General features: G+C 53.3%; 8 protein-coding genes across 8 annotated transcripts; 4 read left to right on the forward strand and 4 right to left on the reverse strand.

The window, feature by feature from the left end:
• Window positions 1-88: 88 nt before the first annotated feature.
• Window positions 89-2,754, forward strand: CLAFUR5_00736 (uncharacterized protein; the record flags this gene model as incomplete). Its single annotated transcript, XM_047899884.1, has 2 exons — window positions 89-373; window positions 433-2,754. 2 exons carry the CDS (start codon window positions 89-91, stop codon window positions 2,752-2,754), a joined length of 2,607 nt encoding a protein of 868 aa, XP_047757192.1.
• Window positions 2,755-3,287: 533 nt separating this feature from the next.
• Window positions 3,288-4,217, reverse strand: CLAFUR5_00737 (tRNA (guanine-N(7)-)-methyltransferase; the record flags this gene model as incomplete). Its single annotated transcript, XM_047899885.1, has 2 exons — window positions 3,288-4,035; window positions 4,096-4,217. The coding sequence occupies 2 exons, from the start codon at window positions 4,215-4,217 to the stop codon at window positions 3,288-3,290; spliced, it is 870 nt and encodes a 289-aa protein (XP_047757193.1).
• A 466-nt stretch (window positions 4,218-4,683) lies between these two features.
• Window positions 4,684-7,622, reverse strand: CLAFUR5_00738 (Coatomer subunit beta; the record flags this gene model as incomplete). The annotated part of the gene is made up of 2 exons (XM_047899886.1): window positions 4,684-4,835; window positions 4,889-7,622. 2 exons carry the CDS (start codon window positions 7,620-7,622, stop codon window positions 4,684-4,686), a joined length of 2,886 nt encoding a protein of 961 aa, XP_047757188.1.
• A 483-nt stretch (window positions 7,623-8,105) lies between these two features.
• CLAFUR5_00739 (uncharacterized protein) lies at window positions 8,106-8,887 on the forward strand (the record flags this gene model as incomplete). Its single annotated transcript, XM_047899887.1, has 6 exons — window positions 8,106-8,143; window positions 8,246-8,283; window positions 8,337-8,432; window positions 8,493-8,556; window positions 8,610-8,823; window positions 8,873-8,887. The coding sequence occupies 6 exons, from the start codon at window positions 8,106-8,108 to the stop codon at window positions 8,885-8,887; spliced, it is 465 nt and encodes a 154-aa protein (XP_047757189.1).
• A 448-nt stretch (window positions 8,888-9,335) lies between these two features.
• Window positions 9,336-10,489, forward strand: CLAFUR5_00740 (Glucose-induced degradation protein 4; the record flags this gene model as incomplete). The annotated part of the gene is made up of 3 exons (XM_047899888.1): window positions 9,336-9,797; window positions 9,857-10,010; window positions 10,065-10,489. 3 exons carry the CDS (start codon window positions 9,336-9,338, stop codon window positions 10,487-10,489), a joined length of 1,041 nt encoding a protein of 346 aa, XP_047756048.1.
• Window positions 10,490-11,899: 1,410 nt separating this feature from the next.
• Window positions 11,900-14,497, forward strand: CLAFUR5_00741 (uncharacterized protein; the record flags this gene model as incomplete). Its single annotated transcript, XM_047899889.1, has 1 exon — window positions 11,900-14,497. One exon carries the CDS (start codon window positions 11,900-11,902, stop codon window positions 14,495-14,497), a length of 2,598 nt encoding a protein of 865 aa, XP_047756047.1.
• A 3,268-nt stretch (window positions 14,498-17,765) lies between these two features.
• On the reverse strand, window positions 17,766-18,405 carry CLAFUR5_00742 (uncharacterized protein; the record flags this gene model as incomplete). Its single annotated transcript, XM_047899890.1, has 3 exons — window positions 17,766-17,906; window positions 17,966-18,172; window positions 18,193-18,405. 3 exons carry the CDS (start codon window positions 18,403-18,405, stop codon window positions 17,766-17,768), a joined length of 561 nt encoding a protein of 186 aa, XP_047756050.1.
• Window positions 18,406-18,763: 358 nt separating this feature from the next.
• Window positions 18,764-20,257, reverse strand: CLAFUR5_00743 (Questin oxidase; the record flags this gene model as incomplete). The annotated part of the gene is made up of 3 exons (XM_047899891.1): window positions 18,764-18,864; window positions 18,985-19,853; window positions 19,911-20,257. The coding sequence occupies 3 exons, from the start codon at window positions 20,255-20,257 to the stop codon at window positions 18,764-18,766; spliced, it is 1,317 nt and encodes a 438-aa protein (XP_047756049.1).
• Between the last annotated feature and the right edge of the window lie 566 nt (window positions 20,258-20,823).

Below are 20,823 nucleotides of genomic sequence, written 5' to 3' on the forward strand. Positions count from 1 at the left end.
CAACCACCTGGACCGCTCGCCCAAAGCCCAAAGCCCTCGCACAACCGCCCTTCGTTGTTGCAGCGCGCCTGCCGCATCGGCATTGAGCATGGCCTTCGTTGCTGCCGAGTACATCGACGCTCACCACTCCCACTCCCACCCACATCCGCACTTCCAGAGTCAGCACGGCATACCACCGGATCCTTCTACACAGCCGGGCTTCTACAACCCCAATGCCAGCCTGGCCCAGCAAATGTCTTGTGACATCAAGCCGCGCCTGACCAAGGAGCAGCACGACATCCTCGAATCGCACTACCAGAAGCAGAACAAGCCCAACACCAACACCAAGAAGGGCTTCGCCGAGTCTCTCAATGTTTCCTTGGATAAGGTCAATGTAAGTTATACCACCACGCTCACCATGAACCATGTAGCGGTGCTGAGTCGTCCCTCCAGAACTGGTTCCAAAATCGCCGCGCGAAGTCGAAGCAAGATGCAAAAAAGCAGTTGGGCGCGTTCGGCATATACGCGCAACAACAACAGCAGCAGCAGCAGCAAATCGGCAACCTCAGCTACAACTCCGCCTCCAACACCGAGACGTCGCCCGTCTTCCAACCATCCGCCGACTACTATGCAATGATGCAGCAATTCGCTGCCGACGACCAAATGCCGATCGATATGCCAGCAGGGCAGACACAGCAGTCTCAGGATCAGTCTACACAGGCATTGCCCTTCGCCAATGGCCCTGGCGCTCATCATCACTTCAGCGGCACCGCGGTGCAACGACAGACAGCTGCCGACATGTTCGACAGCCCGCAGGAGATGAACCGGAGGACACTGACTCAGGAACAATTCGACGCGTTGGCACAGAACGGCGAGATGATGCACTCCTCGGGACATTTTGACAATCTTACACATGGATTTTCGGGCGGCTTCGACGCGTTCGGGCAGGCGTTCCCGGACAAGTCGCCAGACGATTTCCAACAGCAAGATGCCTTCGCGTTTCCAGCACCGCTGGGGACGCCACTGTCGAGCAATGATTCAAGCGTGCCATCCACAATCTCGGAACACTCCATGTTCCCCTCATCTGCCGCCATGCAAGACCAGGCCAATCTCTCAGCAACGTCTTCCGAGTGGGGAGACAGCCGCAGCTCATCAGTCTCGCTCTCACAAAATCATGATCACTCACTCCATCAGATGGCTGTTCCAGCATCTCAGCCTATGGACACCTCGTCACAGTGGCAGCCAGGGCAGTCGGTGCCCGTCGACCCGAATGCCTTGCAGCAACAATTCCGCGAGGCCTCAGCACAGCGTCAACAACAGCAGACACACGCTCATGCTCAAGGACAGAGCCAGGTTCCGACAGAGCAGCCGTTGGCCTGGCCATCCGACGAAGCATTTGTCCGGAGAGATTCACAGAACGGTACGATGCTTGCCCAGCAGATGAGCAGCTTCGCACTCCAGACACCGCAGCCTTCACAGACTGCCACGTTCAAGTCACCCGCACCACCCAGCGATCATTCAGGGAGTATTGCAGCCAGGCGCCAGAGGCCACGTCCACAGCAGCTTGGAATCACATCTCTTCGAAGCCAGTCGTATGGTGGTGTTGCACCGCCTATATCACCGAGCCACCCAGCAGCCCAAAATCTGACAGCTTCTGGCCAGCAACTGCGCCGTATTCGGTCCAGCAATGTTCTCCATGGTGGCGTCTCTCAAGGTCGGGTGATGAAATCTACGCCGGGCTCTGCACAACGCTCTCCTCTCGCCTTCACCTTTGGGGATTCTATGAACTCGCCAAAAGCTGCTCGCCATGCCTCGACATCTTCGACTGGGAATCTAGCGCCTCCAACGCCCTTATCGCCCAGCGAACTGCCTAACCGACCGACATTTCCTCCGTGGCAGTCGTCCTCTGGTCAGTACAGCAGCCGTCAAGCAAGCATCAGCGAGACCGATGCCGAGCATGGCTTAAGCAGCATGCCATCCGCGAATGCTTCAGGTCAAAATGTTTCTTCACCACCGCAAACGCCTATGTTTCACCACCATGGACAACAATTCCAACCGTTCAACCAGTGTCGAGTCGGCGGCAATGCGATCATCGAGCACACACCACCACAGTCGGCCCCTGCCGCTCAACAAACGTTTCCCTCTAGTGTGTTTATGGCCCCACAACATAATACTTACGGACATCCTTACCAACAAGGGTATCAAACACAACACCCACCACAGCAGTTTATGAACGTTTCTGTACCTGAGCAGCAACTCGCGGGACCGCCTGCATCGTTTGCACCAGCGCAGCATTTCGCCGCATCAGCATCCGAAACGCAGTCAGCAATGCCAATGGCGATGCCGATGCAATTCGCGAATGGGGTGCCTATTGTCAATGCTCAAGGCACTTTGACAATGGGCTTCCCACCACAAATGCCACAGATGCAGTTTGTACAACATCCCTCTCAACAAGGCCCACCTCCGCAGATGCAGACGTCACCGCAGGGGGGTCAGTATAACTTCATGGCTGCACCTGGAATGCCTGCGGGTATGGCGGTCACCGCACAGATGCCGAAAGCGCCTTCCCAACCAGCGTCGGAATTTTTTGTGCACGAGTACAGCCCGCCACAGGATATAAAGCGATCTGCAACTCCTAGAAAGCCTCAGTCGGACGGACCGAAGAATTACACATTCGCGAACCAAGGACCCGAGCACTTTGGAAAGGACCGGGCGAAAAAGGGTTCCATCGACAAGACTGCCTCGAGCAGTCCTGCAAGCGCGTCTTCCTGCTGATGGCACACGGCGATATTTGTTCGAAATTTTCTCAAGCGATTGGCGACTTCGCGCCACAGGAGTAATATGGAGTATGACGTGCGTCCTGAAAAGTGGGCGCACCGTCTTGATCTTAATGTTTTATTTGGTCACGGCCCAGGCAAGCACAGCGTTACTGGACACGAACAATGATGGCATCCCGGTCACGGGCGAACGCAATGCGCACTATTCACCACCGAGATCTATGGAGTTGTGTGGCGGGCGGGCAGGGACGAGAGATATGGCTAATGACTCTTCTTTCTTTTTTTGGCGAAATGTTTGCAGCAGATCTGTACTATATAGTGTGTCGAGCTACGGCCAAGGGTGGCGATATGCACATCAGCTCGTAATGCATAATGCGAAGCGTACACGTTCTCAAAAGCTGGACAGACAGCATGAAGGCTGATCATGAGGAAGGCAACGTATATGATAATTGACAAACCAACCAACGTACCACTCTGTTCCCCATTCCTTACCTCTCTAAATCTCATAGCTGACTGTCTGAACGATGACCATCACGGCCAAGGCGGATCCTGCAGCCTTCTAAACACCGCAACAAACTTGTTCCCACCATTCCTCGTCACCTTCTTCCCCTCCTCCGTCTCCGTCTTCATCGTTTCCACACACTCATCCCCCTCAACCTCTTCCTCCCCAACTCTCTCAAAACTCGGATGCGCCGCCAAATGCTCCACCATCCACTGATGCAACGCCTCCACATCCGTAATCGTATACACTTTGCCCCCCGGCTGCAGCACAAACGCATACTCGGAACACAACATTGTGCTCACAATCCGCGCCTTGTGTTTCCGTGCCTTGAAGTGCGGGTCCGGGAAGCAGAGGAAGATTCTCGAGAGTTGGGCCTTGGTGAAGAAGTTGGGGAGGAATTTCATCGTGTTTGCGCGCAGGCAGGAGACGTTTTGGAATGGGTGTGAGTGTGCTTCAGCTTCAGCCGTGGTGGGGGTTTTGGCGGTGTGTTGGAGGCGGAGGGCTTTGACTTTTTCTTGCACGAATTCTGTTACTGAGGTGCGGATTTCGAGGCCTAGAATGAGGTCGTTGGGGAGTTTTGGGGCGAGGGCGAAGAGGAGGCCGCCGAAGCCGCAGCCTATGTCGGCGACTGTGACGGGTTGGGATATCGTTGTGGTGGTGGTACGGTGGGTTGTGCTGTCGTCCTTGCCGTTTGAGATGGTGAGTGTGCTGTCGTCCTCCTTGGTGGCGTATGCCGGGTAGTACTGGCTCCAGTCCATTGCGGCAGGCAATTCTGGGCTGTGGCAAGTGTTAGCGGGGCTCCTGCGGTCAAGATATCACATGTCTAACGGCACTCACTAGGTCAAGTCATGGTCGGAGAATGGGTTGGCATGTGCGCGTTGGCGATACAACTTCTTGCGAGGCAGCTCTCCTTCCTGTCGATCCTCACGCCTTTGCTTCTTTTTCGGTGGTCCAGCCATTTTGATGGGATGTTGTGTTGTCGCAAAGATATGCTAAAGTGAAGCGTGGCGTCAAAGATTGAGGTTGCGAGTCAGGCACCAACTTGTCAGGCATCAACATGAGCCATTCTGGAGGAAGAACACAAACTCGCGGGTGAGAACGCCGCAGTGACAGTGCGAGTTTTTCAGGTGGTATGAATGAGCGATTCGACGTTGCCCACTGTCTGTGGAGATTCTACTAAGCGGAAGTGCTTGCGTTCAATTGGTACGTGTGCATAAGCACGGAGCTGGGCTTCGGCCTGATCGACCGGTAGCAGATGCACAACATCGCAAATGTCGAGGCCGCTGGACAACCAGTAATTGCGACTGGCATTGACTGTATTCATTCCCCGGAGCCTCGCCTTTCTTCACGCCCACGTCGCCAGACGCCATGCATCGGGTGATTATCCTCAAACGTGATCTATATCATTTCCACTTCCCTGTGATCTCACACAGCCAACTCTCCAATCTTACTGAGACCCTTGAGTGAGCCCAGACTAAGGGCTAAACCTTGAGACCTGCTGCGTATACGCATGAATCCAGTCACCGGTCCATGCTCGCCTTCCTTCTCAACACTGAGGTTTGCTAACGCATCCTCGCCTAGAGACAAGTCAGTATGGTTTTATGGCCCACGGTATGCGGGATCAACTTGCCGAAAACACTTCTCGCATAAAGATTAGCACTCAAGAACTGGCACTCGCCCTCCAGACTGGCCTCTGGCGTTAGGCAGCTCATGTTAGTGACCTTCATCAACCGCTGCAGGAAGTCACGAAGACCCTTGCCTTCTGGCATCTTGGTGTTGATGTTCACCTTGTTCTCCCACTCAAATTCGGTCCACATCGTGCGGAATTGAGTCTCTGTGCATTGTGCGGGCTGTATGTAATCCATAATGTCAACATGCACATCATTCAGGATGACCACATTGGAGTCAGTTGCGGAAGGCCCATCGTAGACAACGTTTCCGAAGATGACTCCAGTATCGGTAGATGAGACCTTGATCGTCGCTTGTACGTTCAAGAAGTCCAGTCCAGGAAGATTTTGTGTTGTAGGCCTCTCGACTACCTTGAGATCACCCAGCGTGGCAAATTCGACAGACAGGTTTTGCAGTGTATCCCGAGTCTGGTTGACCAGCAAAACATCCAAGATGATATCGAATTGGTGGACCTGCACGTACGCTTCGGCATAGACCGGGTCTGAGAAACCAGTGAGCTGCACTACACGGCTCAGCTTCGATGTCAGATCTTCCGTGGTGGCATCGCCGCCGGTCGCCTTCTCCAGATCAACCTCAGCCTCGTCGGCGCCATCGGTAGTCTTCTTGCTGAGCTGTCGTATCGATACAACATCGTCGACCTGAATCGCGCTCTGCGCCTTCAGTACAGCATCCTTTTCTGCGCGCTTCTTCTCTTCCACCTGAACCATATCTCGGAACGCCTTTCTCGTGTCGTCCAGGAAAGCAGTCTCAAGATCCTTCTTCTGTGCGAACTCGGCCAATGAACGCACGCAGGACATGAGTCGGTCGACAGAGTCTTCATCGATTGGTGCCTTCACAAATTGCGACTGTCCTGCCCTAATAATGGAAATCATGATGAGCATTGCTTCTGCACGCAGAGCGTTTGTACGCGCGGCATCGCTGGAGATTTCAGAGAAGCGCATGACCAACTTTGTGAGTGTTGAGGAGAGAACAGTGGCCAGGAAGTAGTCTCCGTCAAGAATGAGCTGACGGAGTGGTGGCTTCTGCGCAGCCTTGACAGCATCGAGCTTCGCTTTTGCTGACGCTTGGCTGGTTAGTGCGCTTTCAGTGGCATACGTGCCATCTGCTAGGACTTTACGTGAACCTGTCGGCGCAGCTGGCTTCGCGTGCCCGTTGACTTGTTCATTCAGCTCCGGTTCGCCATCTGGCTGCTCTTCCAGAAGTCGGGCTTCTGAGGCAACGATCGGGATCTCACCCAGACTGGCCCTGATTCGCTTCCATGCTTCTTTGATGTCGTTCTGCTCGAGGGAGTATTCGCCAATGATCCAGAGACTGCCTCGATACACCTTGCCGGCGCGAACCTCGGAAAGCGTTGTGACGAGCCTCTCCACGATTGAGCTTCGCATCTTGGGAAAGCGTTCTACGACCTCCTTCACGAAGGAGATGACATCCACGGCAGAGGCATTGTTGAAGTCAGATATGAAGTCCATGAGCAAACCAACCACGCTCTGTGCGATCTCGGAGAACTTGATAGCGCATTGATGTATCGAGTGGATCAGGAGGGATCTGTACTCGTTGTTCTTCTCGTATTGCTCATCAACGGTCTTCGCCAGCTCCTTCTTGAGCAGCATCACGACTTCCTCGACGTTCTTGCTCGACACCATGTCCATGGCAAGCTCAAGGGCTTTCTTTCGCACGTCCAGGTCTGGGCTCGAGAGTACGCGGAGGATCTCCATGGTCAGGTCGTCCAGAATGCCCTCGTTTGACTTTCGTAATGTGTTGACCTTTTCTAGAACGATGAGCTTCACGTTGTTGTCCGACTCCTTGATTGCCAGCTCAATAAACTTGCCAGCAGCTGCTTTCACTGCAACCGGGTTGTTGGTCAAGGCGGTCAATGAGGATGCTGCCTCGTACACGACTGTAGAGTCCTTCGCTTCGAGGAGATCGAAGATCAGTCGCAGATATCTCGCCTTGTTTCCTTGGTTCTGCACAGCATCTTTCCGAATAAACTCGAGCTCTACCAGCTGAAGCAATTCACTCGCATTTGGGATACCCTCAAATACCCCGCTCAGATACTCCAACGCCTTCTCATGACTTATGCTCAACAGTGCAGCAAATGCGTTTCGCTTACACGTGTTGTCGCTCTCGGATTCGAGGAAGGTCTGGATTAGTTCGGGAGCATCGGGCATCAGGGCCTCGGAATGCTGGAAGATCGAGGCAATGGCGAAGACGGCATTCTTGCGGACATATGAGTGTCGATGCTCGAGACATTGCCGTGCGGGGGCGAGCAGAGGTTCTATGAGTTCAGGTTCGCGCAGCTTGCAGAGGAAGCGCAGCGTGTTTCCCCTGATGTACTCGTTGGGGTGCTGGAGATCCATTCGAATGCCGTTGCACACCAGAATCATTTCCTGCTTGAGTTTTCCACTGGCGTCCAGCTTGGGGCAGATTTCGTAGTACAGGTACAGCAGCTTCTTGAGAGCCTTGCTCTTCGAGGGCATCACGAATCGGATGATGTGCATGAGGAGATTAGGCATTGGGTCGCCGTTGAGCATGACGGTCAAAATGCGCTTCATCGTCTCCTGCTTCGTCTCATCGTTGCCCTTCTCCAGCTGTGTCCGCAGGTCCTGCAATGACGGCTGGTCTGCTGCGTTGTCCTGATGTACCAAGCTGTACGACTGCTCGAGGAAAGTCGCCATGCTGAGCGGATGTGTGCGTGTGCGTGTGCGTGTGCGTGTGCGTGTGCGTGTGCGTGTGCGTGTGCGTGTGCGTGTGCGTGTCGTGTCGTGTCGTGTGAGGGCGCAGGCGTGTGCTCGTCAGGAGCAATTGCTCACTGGCGGTGTTGGCACTTTATTGATGCGCCGCCGATCTCGACAACCCTTCCCGCTCCCGACACGTGGGGCTGTGTTGGATGTCGGTCTGTTCGAGGTGAAGCCAGGAGCGGCGATTATGGCAGAGGGATTGGGCGGAGATTGGTCGTGGAAAGCAGTGACATGAGAAACGGACTGAGCCGTGGTTGTTCGTGGCCGTGTCTCCAGCAGCCAGCTGTCTCTCTACACCAGCAGGAAGGGTCGACGAGCAGGGGTCTTGGCGATATTTGGCCTCCCCGCTACCACAAAACATCTCTCTTCGCAAGCCACTTCTTGCCAAACAACACGCTGGCTCCAAACACGATCGCCGCCATGTCAGGAACCGCGGAACCCTTTTACTTGAGATACTAGTGAGTCTCCCGCGAAGAAGAACGGCGCCGATACTACGTGCCATTTCTGCTTCACTTTCTGCTTCACATGGAGAATGTGCTCGACACTGACCCATATCACAGCTCTGGTCACTCAGGAAGGTTCGGACACGAGTTCCTCGGTAAACCAATGCTTCGCCCAGGTGTCTCTCGAGTGAAAGCTCACGCTGTGCAGAATTCGACTTTAGAGTGGTGGGCGATGGCAGCCAAGCGATAGCCCGCTATGCCAACAACTCGAACTACAGGAACGACTCCCTGATCAGGAAAGAGAGTACGTCGTCCTCACTTTGGATCAGTGTACGAATGCTAGCATGCTAACAGACATGCGTAGTGTGCGTCAGCTCGCTCATGGTCAAGGAGATCAAGCGCATCATCAAGGACAGCGAAATCATGAAGTGGGCATCTTCACCACAGACCTGAGAGGAATGTCAGCACTAACATCATACAGGGAAGACGACACTAAGTGGCCACAGAAGAACAAGGACGGTCGACAGGAGCTCGAGATTCGGCTGGGAGGCGAGCACATCTCGTTCGAGACTGCCAAGATAGGATCATTGGTGGATGTGAACGAGTCCGAGGATCCAGAAGGCCTGCGCGTCTTCTACTACCTTGTGCAAGACCTCAAGGCGCTTGTGTTCTCTCTGATATCACTCCACTTCAAGGTCAGCTACGCTAGCATGAGTCCCTCCTTTCGATGCTAACTTTGACCAGATCAAGCCCATCTGAGGCCTGGGAGGACAGATCACCGCAGGCCTACAGATTGACACGACTGAAGCACCAAGGACGACACACGATCTGTTATGCCACCACCACGAAGACCACGTATAGCCAGGAAGACATTAGCACTTTCCAGAGAGAAGTCAAGGACCGCATGACATGCCAAGGTCGAAAGACGAATGGGGCATAGGGCGAGCGGCAGGGCCGCGTGAAAGCTGGGGTTCACGATCGTCCAACGCCAGAAGACCCGTCAGACCTCTCTCCAAAGAACGTCATCCAAACAACCATCAGCGCTGAACTGCACATACAGCTGTCGCAACTGAAAACTTCCACCTTTTGTCGTGCAGGCGCGATACTGTGTCTCTTCCATTCTTGACATCGCCGCGATTTGTAATGCCTTCATAAACCGCCGAGCCCTAATCGACCCACTGCCGCAACGTCACGCGAGTGCCTGAAGATGCCGACTCCCAGTGAAGACACAATCCAGCCCACCGAGATCGTAGATGCCACCCCGTCCTCGCAGAATGGCTTCATGAGCTGTCCACCTGAAGAACAAAGAGAGCCTCGTGCGCCTCGCGATGGACCAATAGAACGAGTCGACACGCCTCATCCCGCATCGCTCGACGATCACACAACGATCCATGACCATGGCTCAGACTTCGCGGCATCGGAACCAATGCCAGGTCGCGACGCTACCTCCGGCACACACGACGTGATGGAAACAGAACACAGGCCTCCCAAGGGAGAGCACATAGAAGATGCTGGCATACTGGTGGAACCACCGAGTCCAACCGTGGGATCGCCAGATGTGCCTAGCGACAGCGATACCAAACTGGCACAATCTATGTCAACAGCAGCCATATCGCCTGCGACACCTCCACCGCAATATCTGCGCTTTCCAGAGTTGGACCAAAACAGGGTAAGGCGCAATGCTAGAAGCGTGTGAGAAGATGCATCGGGCTGACAACTCTACTACAGCAAACATCGCCGAGTTCGACCACGTCATTTCTCCGTCCAGGGAGCAAATTCCGAGGAACGCAACAGTCTGACCGACAGGTCTACGATGTGCAAGTCGAGATCAAGGACGTGGACTTAGCCGAGTCGTTCTTGTGTGGCTATCTACGGATACAAGGTAAGAGTATGGACTATCATAGAAGACGGTCCTTGGGTGCTGACACATTTCCAGGCCTGACTGACGACCACCCGACACTCACGACTTTCTTCGAAGGCGAGATCATTGGCCCAAAATACCTCTTCAAGACCACCCACACGTCCTGGGGCAGCAGCGAGAAGGTCGACTTACAGCACTGGGCACGATTTCCAGCATGGCGGCCGCTCGCAAAGTCTGCCAAAAGTCCAAATTTCACTCTGAAGAATTATCAGCAGAGGGAGCACCTATTTATGCGCTGGAAAGAATACTTCCTCGTACCTGACCATCGGGTCAAAACGATCACGGGCGCGAGTTTCGAGGGCTTCTACTACATCTGCTTTAACCAGGCTTCGGGGTCTGTGAGCGGGATATATTTCCACGCTAAAAGCGAAAAGTATCAACAGCTTGAACTCAAGCATGTCGAGGACAGAGGTTGCATGCCGGCGATGGAGTTCCGATGACGAGGCTATCAGCTGTTGTGTAGGTGGACGATGTTTCAACCATGCGGGAGGGATTTGATAGCGTTATGGCGCAAGACTGCGGAACCAGGCTGCAATGTGTCCTTTTAGGGTTGGAGAGCAAGAGGATCTGGGTTCTGAATGCATCGCACACCTCGGCGGTGGTGTTACCAGGTTGGAGGGGAATAACGGTCTGTATATAACCATCTTTCAGAGGACTTCTTCAACGGTCGGCTTGCAAACCAAACATCGATGGAACCCACCAGAATAGCAGGATCTCGCCTCGTCCTCTGACCGCGAAGGAGTATATCGCTTCCTCACCCATCTTCGTCTACGAGGAGGCCGCGACGACCTTCAGCTGATGCTCTTGGAAGCTCTCGCAGTCGGTGTTTCACGAAGCGTAGCAGTAGCAGTGGTCACGCAATCTGTCCGCCATTGCATCGACTTGTGGCCGGTGTACCTCTCGGACGCGACCACAAAGCTTCTCACAGCTTCGTCGCCATCGCCATCCTCTAGCATTTATCGGGATGAAGGTATTCTGAGCGCGGCACTCACGCCATGTGTACATTACTCCCGCTCTGCCCATCGGTTACACCTTGCTGTGCACGCAAGACTGGGTAGTCACGACTTGCTTGATGATTTCATGCCGCTCCACAGGGCGAACACGCGTCGTCCTAGTGGCTTCAACGGCATTCACTGCACTGTTCAATAGCATGCAGAATCTCAGGGGAAGGACCGGGCTTTCTCCGGAGAATTGCGTACGGAGTGTCGTGGCTTGCATATGCTGCTGACACGAACGTACATGCGACTCCATCAGATGAACTTTGCCTGGAAGGTCTCGACGGCGACATCACATCCGTCGAAAACTTCCGGTCGTCGAGCGCTGTGAGTGGGAGCGCATACTGTACTTCTGCCATGTGAGAGGAATGCTTGTTCCGACCAAGCACCCGTATCGACGTCTTGACGGCGCGAAGCGATCCGATGATCGTGCGTCTCACACTGCGTAACACTGGGCCAACCCGCACGGTACCTGACGATCGTCCTTTGACAACCTTGCAACACACTCGTGCACTTGAGGTGTCCACCTACCGCGCCCGGACTCGCGAACTCCTTCCGCAAGACGCCTATAGGCAGAGAAAGAGCGCACGTATGCTCCCATGGCCTCGCACTTCTCGTGTGGGTCGAGATTGCTCACCTCTCCTGCTAAACAAGGCTATTCCTGCTGAGTGGACCGGACGAATGATTGTCATTGTGGTCGTGTCCAAGAAGGCTCCGTCTTCTTCGACCTTGCCGGGGATATATCAGTTCTTGCCTGCTCACTTGGGACTGTCGCAACTTTCTCCCTCTTCACCACCTCTCGTTTTACTTAGTCCCTCGCTCATTTGATTTAATATCTTGTTTCCTTTTCTTGCCATGAAAGCCGTATTCCATGCAGCGGCATTTGCTGCTGCTGCTTCGGCTGCCGTCCTTCGTCGGGACCAATGCTGCTTTCAGATCACTGCTACAGGCGGCGTCTCTGGAGTGATGGGACATCTGTCGGACGGGCAGAACCGCATCAACGGCAGCTATCCAGCCGCGACATACTGCCTGAACAACGGCGTCATGCTGGACGACACTGGCAAGACCTGCCTGGTGACCCTCGACAACGATGCGACTCACCAATTCCAATGCGATGAGCACCCAGAATCCGCACCACTTTCGGCTTCCACAGGCTGGAGCGTCGCAAACAACGGCTCTCTCCTTTTTCAGGGCAACGATCAATTCTACGCATGTCCCGCAACCGATACGGAATACAATCTTTACACCCAACGGTTGAACGGTCAAGACAAATGCAAGGCTGTCAAGCTCAACACCAACGCCAACAGCACATGTGGTGGAACATCGGGAGGCCAGTCAGCACCTTCAGGCTCAGCATCCGTTTACGCCAGCACTCCTGTTGGTCCTGTTGGAGGCAGCGCCACTGGCTACGTCGCCACTCAAAGCCAGAACACCCCGGCCGCCTACAGCTCGCACGGCACTGCTTCATACCCATACGGTTCGCAGAGCGTTCCTGGCTACGGCACTGCATCGCAAGGTACCGCTCCGGTCTACAGCGCTGTCTCAACACCTGTTGTTCCAGGCTATGGATCCCAAACCGCACCTGGATCTGGCTCCACAGTGCCAGCTTATAGCTCCGCATCCGAGTCTACTGCCCCGGTATACAGCGCTGCCACAGAGGCCACGACTGTTGAGACTGTGCCTTCGTACAACACTGAGACTGCGCCCATCAACAGTGCGACGACCGAGGTCACCACGGCGGAGACGATTCCCTCGTATGGTGCTAGCTCACAGCCTGTGGTTCCGGCTTACAGCTCTGAGTCTCCCTCTTCGTCCGTCGAGACTGCTCCAGTGTACAGCTCAGCCTCAACTCCTATTGTACCAGCCTACAGCTCGGTACCGGTACCTTCTTCAGTCGAGACTGCTCCAGTCTATAGCTCGGTTCACAGCTCGGTCTACGGCTCAGTCTACAGCTCAGTCTACAGCTCGGTGTCCACTCCGGTCGTACCTGGCTACGAGTCTTCTGCATCAACGCCGGTTGTGAGCACCCCGGTCGAAAGTGCGCCAGTCGAGAGCACGATCGCCTCAAGCACTGTGGTCACACCATACGTGCCTGTGGTCGAGACCACCCCTGTGTCATCTTCTACCTCCAAGAACAAGCACCACATCAACAGCTTCACCCCGAGGTTGTTGACGACTATCGTCAAAGAGACCACTTCGTGCTGCGAGACCACGCCCGCTGAGACCACGCCCGCTGAGAGCATCGTACCTGTCGTTCCGTTTCCCTCATACCCGGCTGGCAGCTCCTCGCAGGCGGTGAGCACAACACCAGTGGCCCCATCTTACCCAGCTGGTACTTCGAGCACCGCACCTTCCGCACCTAGCTCGATCAAGACATCGCCAGTCCAGAATTCGAAGTCAGAAAGCACACCAGTCGCTACTACACCCGTTATCAGCACCAGCAGCGGCCCGGCAACGATCCAGACATACCCCGTGTCGAGCGAGACTGTCCCATCTGACAACACAGTGACTTTGGAGACAACATACTCAACCACGTACTGCCCAGTTACCGAGACCCAGGTATCAAGCGGCTCGACTAAGATTACAGTCTACTCAACCTGGTCTACGCTGACCTCTGTCAACAAGCCCACAACCGCTTACGCTACCGAGTCCACATCAGCACCAGTGGCTACAAGCAGCGTGCCAGTCGGCGGTGATACCACTGTCGTACCTTCAGGCACCAAGCCAGCGGGTCACGAGACCCCAAGCGCTAGCGTTGAAACCGGCTACTCTGCAAGCACTTCTTGTTCCGAGTCCGCCACCTCTGGTGTAGCCTCATCAAGCAGCACGCCAGCTGGACCAGTCTCTTCGGCTACCACGCCAGCGGCATCTGTGCCAGGGTACGGCTCGCCATCGACTGGAGTCACATCTGCTGCCACCACATCCGCTGCTTCATCAACTCAGCCAGCGAGCTCCACCTCCGCCACCGCTTGCCAGACCGAGCTTTCTGGTGCATATCAGACCCCTCACCTGATCGAGTGGATTGCCAAAGAGTATCCAGACACCGCCTACGGCTCCAAGCTGAACGCATCCGTCAACGCTGACTGCGACACCCTCTTCAACTTCGACATCCCAGACTCATACGATGGCAAGACATGCAGCGTCGTCTTCCTCTTCCCAGAACAAAAGGACCTCGAGACTTCTGCTTACACCTTCTCCGGTTCTGGTGACCTCGTCGTCGCTGAGCTTAGCGACGTTGCTACGGAGCAAACTACTTACAACACTTGCCCTGCCGTCAACAGCACTTTGGACTGTATTGCTATCCAGCCTGGTAACAGCTATGTCGTTGCCTCTGGTCCATGTGCTGCTGGCACAACGGAGACTTACAAGCTCAGCTCAGAGAATGGTTTGACGCTTGAGTTCTTCGAGGACTGGAACCCATCGAGCTTGGGGCTTTACGTCACTGCATGCTAGATAGGAGAGTATTGATTACTGTGTGAGGGCGAGATGAGTGGAATGCCACATGGTTGAAGATCACTGTATCTTATGATCGATATCGTATAGACTAACAAATAGCGTAGAATGGTAATGTGTAAACCACGTTCTATGCAGTCTGATCAACAAGCAAGTCATTCTCCAAGGTTTGCAATCAAGCCTTGTCACAAGCAAGCAAGTTGGAAGCCTATAGCTTAGTCGGTATTTTCAAACAATCAAGCGGTGTTTTCTCCTTCGGTTGCAAGCCTTGTGAGCATGTCTGTGTCGTTTTACAAGGTGTTGTTAATGATATTCAAGGTCATGTCGATCTAAGAAGGTGGAATTCTAGGAAGTGCGGACCTATCTCCAAGCCAATCGGATCACGTACCGACGGTCACATGCTTTCCCGCTTCAGTTTTCCCGGCTTCTCAATTCCGACGCGTCTATCTCAACCTCCAAGCATAAACTTCACGACCTCACTACACCACAACATGGACTCGCAGCAAGTTGAAACTGGCAGTGTGCTTTCAACCGCACTAGATACTGAAGATCTGTTCGCGCCGACTATCGAGATCGACGCCGTGAGCAACAAAGCCGACATATCCAAGGTGCTAGGGAAGAGAAAGCACGACTTGCTTGACCAGCTAGATTAGACGCGACTGAAGTCCTATTGCCGTACCTCACAAGACCGCAACCACTCATCATTCATTTAGAACCACGGCTAGCCTATTAAGGACAAAGATGGGCTCGAATGCTGGCTCTGTAAGCTATGCTATAGCGCTAGTAGAAAAGAGAAGGGCATCTATAAGACTAACGTCTCTACGACTAGTGCTTCGAACTATATAAAGACGAAGCACCACATCGATAGTAACGGTGTCATTCAACCGAAAGAGAAGAAGAGGAAGGGCTTAGATCAATATTACAGTAGGTAGCAGGTTAATAACGAGCGTGCTATCGAATTCGATAAGGACGAGTTTCTCGCACTGCTTTATAGCTGGATTATTGAAGACAATATCCCCTATCGTAAGGTCCAGACAGTACGCTTCAGACGACTACTTGTCTACCTTTAAGAGCGCTATGAGTCCTATCTACCGTGTTAAGTCACTACCGGCTCAATAATCGACAGAATCTACGATAAGACACTAGGCTATATCACGGAAGAATTGGCCTTATTATTGAGCAAGATCAGCTACAGCTTCGACTTGTAGACTTCGAAGAATAAGCTCGCACTACTTAGGCTCGTTGCTTACTTTATTAACAAGGACGGTAAAGCTACGAAGATGCTACTCGTATTGCTACGATAGCGAGGTCGTTATTCTAGATACAACATCTCCGAGACTATTAGCAACACGCTTGTCTACTACGGCGTAGAGTATAAGATCGGTTACTTCATTACTAACAACGCTAGCAACAACCCGAAGGCAATAGGCTTTATGTCTACCGAGTACGGACTCGATAAGAAGTAGTGCTAGCTTCGCTATACTGGTTATACCTTCAACCTTACTACATAAGCTACGCTCTTCGGCAAGCACGTAGGCGATATCACGTAGGGCTTCGAAGACGAGCTTGTCGCTATTAAATCGGTTAAAGAGGCCAATCTACTGCTATAGCGAAAGCGAGGGCCTATCGGTAAGCTTTACTACGTGCTATATTTTATTGACTCGTCACCTTAGCGCCTAGAGCTATTAGATCAACTACAACTTGACCTTATTGCTCTAACGAAGCCGGACAGCGCTTAAGATATATACGGTATTATCTACGCTATCGAGACACGATTAGAACAGCTATGTCGATAGTGCCGAGAGAGCCGCGTACCTAATACTAGCTATCGACGAGTTCATACGCCGAGAAGTCGACAGCTAGCATAACTACCTACGCCGCTATATAGAGCGCGGTATAGAGCCTAGTCGCAAACCTCCTTCGATCGTACGCGATGCCCTCACCGCTAACGATTGGACTGTTATTGAGCGATATATCGAGATCCTTCGGCCGTTAAAGGACGCAACGATGACTCTATAAGGTGATGCCGGCGGCAACTTCGGTACAATCTAGTAGGTACTGCCTACTTTCGCTAGCGTAATACAACACTTCGAAGAGTAGCGAGAGAGGTATCCACTTTAGCCACTACGGCGTGCACTACCGCGGTCTCGAATAACGGCTAATACAACACTTGAACGAGTGTCGGATGAGGAGCTCGAGCTACCCTTAACCGCAGAGGGTCACTTCTCTATAGCGATCAACCTTGCTTAGTAGAAGATGAGTGAATACTTCATGCGATTAGACGACACGCCTATGTACGTGGCAGCAGTCGTATTACACCTAAGAATGAAGTAGCGTTGGCTTGAGCATAACGAAAGCGATGGCCGCTTCGGTCCTACTAATACGTAGATTGTAGGCCGTAAGAAAGAGGTAACGAAGCTCTAGCTAACCTACAAGCTAGTCACGATCAAGAAGAAGCAGCCGCAACAGTCCTTACACCTTGCCGTCGATAAGGGCTTCGTCGAAGATTACGAGAGCGACGAAGATTGCGCTTAACGAGGCCTCGATGAGATGGAGCAGTACATACGCCTACCGCGGTGCCCTAAAGCTGAGCTTGCTATTACTGATTCACCTATCAAGTATTGGGTTGATAAGCTACCGCAATGGCCTAATCTAGCACGAATAGCGCTCGATATCTACTGCTGCCCTACAATGAGTGATGAGCCGGAGCGACAGTTTAGTCAAGCAGGTGATATTCTTACACCGAAGCGAAGGCACATAGCAGCAAGCACTATCAGCAACCTAATGACCTTGAAAAGCTGGTGCAAGCAAGGGGTGATAACGATTAAGAAAGAGCTGTTCGATAGGGTGAGAACTCCGGCAACAACACCTCCGACAGCAACACCAGCAACGACGACGATATAGGTCTTGGCACGTCACAAGTTGGGCAACCAAGGCAAGTCAGATGCTGTGTATTCACTTGCAAGGCAAGTCACGAGCTAGCAGGGTACAAACAATCAAGTCATTCACCTCATTTTTGACTCGTTTGTTGATCAGTCTGGTTCTATGCCAAGATCGCATGTGTCTAAAGTACTTCAATGCAAGTCTCGTTTGTAACTCGAGTGCTATCCAATGTCTGCTCTTCTATGGCTGCCTTGCCTATGGCACGGCCCACAAGGGAAACGAGCAGTGCTGCAAGCATGGCGCGATGCGACGCATGATGCTGTAGAATGGCCGCATACTACCATGATTGCCGAGAGTAATCTGCTGCGTACAAGAGCACGTCGTCTCAATCGAGACTCATTTCGAGCTCGCGCAGGATCTTCTGCATATTGAGAGTCGGCGAGCTGCGCGGACTGGCAAACTCGCGTGGCTGAGACGACTGTGGTGGTGTCGGGGTGGTACTCCCAGACAGTGGATGGCCGTTGAACTAGTAAGGTTGCGTTAGACCACGGATTGAAAATGTGTTACACCTTCGAGCAAACGTACCGACACTGGGTGGCAGATCAGGCACAGACGATCCTCACACTGTGTGAACTGGCGAGGGCGTGGTGCCATCAGACTGCCATACACGCTGGTGGTGATCACGCCAAGTGGCGAGTGGTGGTGGATGATTTTGGCTGAGTAGCCGATTGGCGGTCCGAGGTAGGTGCAGTTGAATGGAGGCAAGTCTGGCTCGGAGGAGCTGACTAGGCTCTATGGTATGATGTTAGTACTCTCTCGTCGTGGAACATGTGCTGGTGCTGAGGGCTTCCCTTTAGATCGGTGTGGTCTTCTATCTCTTTTCCGATGCTCGCGGAGGTTTGGATGAGGTCTGCATATGCGAGCTGGTAGAGCTTTGGGAGGGAGGTGTTGTGGTGCTGGGGAGCCTCAGGCGTCGAGAGCTGGATGTTCTGCTTTGGGGTACGAGGCTTGTGAGAGTCGGCCATCCTCTGCTGTGCTGTGGAAAGGTAGCGTGGTGCTGGATGGTAGATTGAACTTCTTCTCACGGCGCGGCGATTATATGTAGTGCTTGCCAGTCTGCTATTGTTAAACGAGCAATTGTCAAGTACTATTGTACAGCCGCACGCACCTCATTCATGCATAGAAACAACAGGATGAATAGTACTATTGAATTGGCCTACACAATAGCAAGCACTTTTCGCACCTACGACAATAGACCGGACTCACCTACTTGGAGCAAACAGCATGTGCTTCTCGGCCGACAAGCCATGAACCTTGTGTGAATACAGGAACCACAACTCTTGAATACATGATACTCATACAGACCCGCAGAAAGATGCACACTTAGTCATCGGGTTGGTGACCTGACATGGAACGCCTTTCGTTATTAGCCGTGATCTCCCTCGCGTCGGCTTCTTCCTCCATCTCGACAGGTCCAAAGCCCCCTTCAAAACGTTAGCTTTGCTCGAGCTTCGCAACAGTAGTGTCTTGACAGCAGATCACTGAGCAGAGAGTAGGTGCAGACATGCCTCAAAAAGACAATGCCTTTCGCAATGAATACGTACCCCAACCGTCGAACTCTTCTGCCAACTTCACGGCAGCCTTGAGATAGAACTGGTTTGCGTCTCCCCATGTTTTGCTCGCTTCGTGCATGCACCGTAGTGACTTCACGTAGTGCGCATCTGTGTGATAGCTGCCCTTTAGGGCTTTCTCGCTGACATACTTCCAGTCTCGTCCGTCGAGATCCACCAGCTTGATCTTGTCGATGTCGATCTTCGGCCGAAGCTGAGCGATGTAGACCAGAAGCGTGAAGAGCCACCACTGTCGCACCAGCGGAAGGTGGTACTTGTTTGGCAGTAATGGTATTAGTGTGCGCACAGCATGCGAGCTTGTCAGTAGATGAACGGCAAAGAAGTCATAACGCTTGTCCGAGGACGACTGCGCCGCAACCAACAACGCGACCGCAAGCTTTTGGGACTCGGCGAACTGCTCGGTGGGTTTCTTGAGGTCCCATGAATTCCAGTAATCCAATGCCGCCGCAGCTAGCTCCTCGTTGCCAAGGATTTTGTCAATGTTATCGCTTCCCAAGTGATCCGAGAGGTTGTCGAATCTGTTGTCGTCCGCTACTCTTCCAAGAATGCTGAAGAGTGAGTCTGACGGCTGCTTCGCAGGCTTAGTGTACTTTGGATCATCCAACAACACATGCCAGTCGTTGTAGAAGCATGCAGCAAGACCAAGAGCCTCGATTACAACGGTCCGCGATGAAAGCTCGTAGCCGTATCCGAGGTGGATCAAAGGGTGTGCTAGGCCAGAGATCAAGTTGTTGACCAACGGTTCCTGACCCGACAGGAGAAATTCATCGAGCAGCGCTCGCCAGTCATAGCCATGCTGCACAAGCTGGTCCTCGAAGAAGTCGATGAAGGCTCGCTGATATCTGCCAACGCAAGGTAAGCGATCTAGCTCAACATCTCAGCTCGTATGTACCACGCACTCTCTCTTTCCCAAGTAGTCCCTCCAATCGTGCTTCGCGATCTCGCCGGGACTATCGTGCCACGGCTCTAAGTTCTTGCCTTCCACCTCGTAAATGTGATTGAGCTGGTCTGCATCTGCTCCCAGGATGTACGCCGAGCCGAGGAGGTGTGGCGTGTGATTGTGGAAACGCAGTTTGTTGTAGATGATGCTGTGGTTAATGTGGTTCGCTTTGAGCAGGTGCTTCAGCGTACGAGCTCGTTTCTCGGGACGCTCTTCGACGTCGTGTATCTCAGGCTTGGGGATGTGGACGCCGCTCCGGAAGAGGTTGCCGAACGATGGCAGCGACGGCAGCTTGAACTGAAGCATCTTCGTCGTCTACAGCGTTAGAGCCTCCGAAGCATGAAGAGTATCGCGATGGGACTACGGACACGAGAGCACACTGCTGACGGCCTTCTCACCTTCTGTGAGCAGCTCTCGCTATCGCTTTGACGTATTGCACTCGCCCATCCTAGCACATGCATCTTTGTTTAGCAGCCACGCGTGAGTACCCCGCGATGCGCACGTGATCGGCCATCTTTCCTTCTCTTTCAGGGTCGGTATGCGAAAGATACTACTGGCAACCTCAACCATTTCGGTCGTCGATTGTCTGCGAGGAAGCCTGCCACTACATGTACCTGCTACACTCGTTTCGCTCCTCGTCGCCGACGGCAGTCTCGTCTACGTCGTAGGGAAGCAACGACGATCGACTTCTGGTCGTTTGCCAGGCAGCAGCGAGTCCAGCGAAACCGAGGCTGGATCACGGCCAACGTCGGCCAGAAACCATGAATTGATGCTGACTGCAACGAGGGATCATCGCGACAGGCAGCAGGCGGCTACCATCCTATCTCAGGGGAAGTTTCTACTTGGCGTGTGATGAGGCTCTACTATACTGC

Source organism: Fulvia fulva, chromosome 1 (assembly GCF_020509005.1).
Source record: "Fulvia fulva chromosome 1, complete sequence".
NCBI classification, from domain to species: Eukaryota; Fungi; Ascomycota; class Dothideomycetes; order Mycosphaerellales; family Mycosphaerellaceae; genus Fulvia; species Fulvia fulva.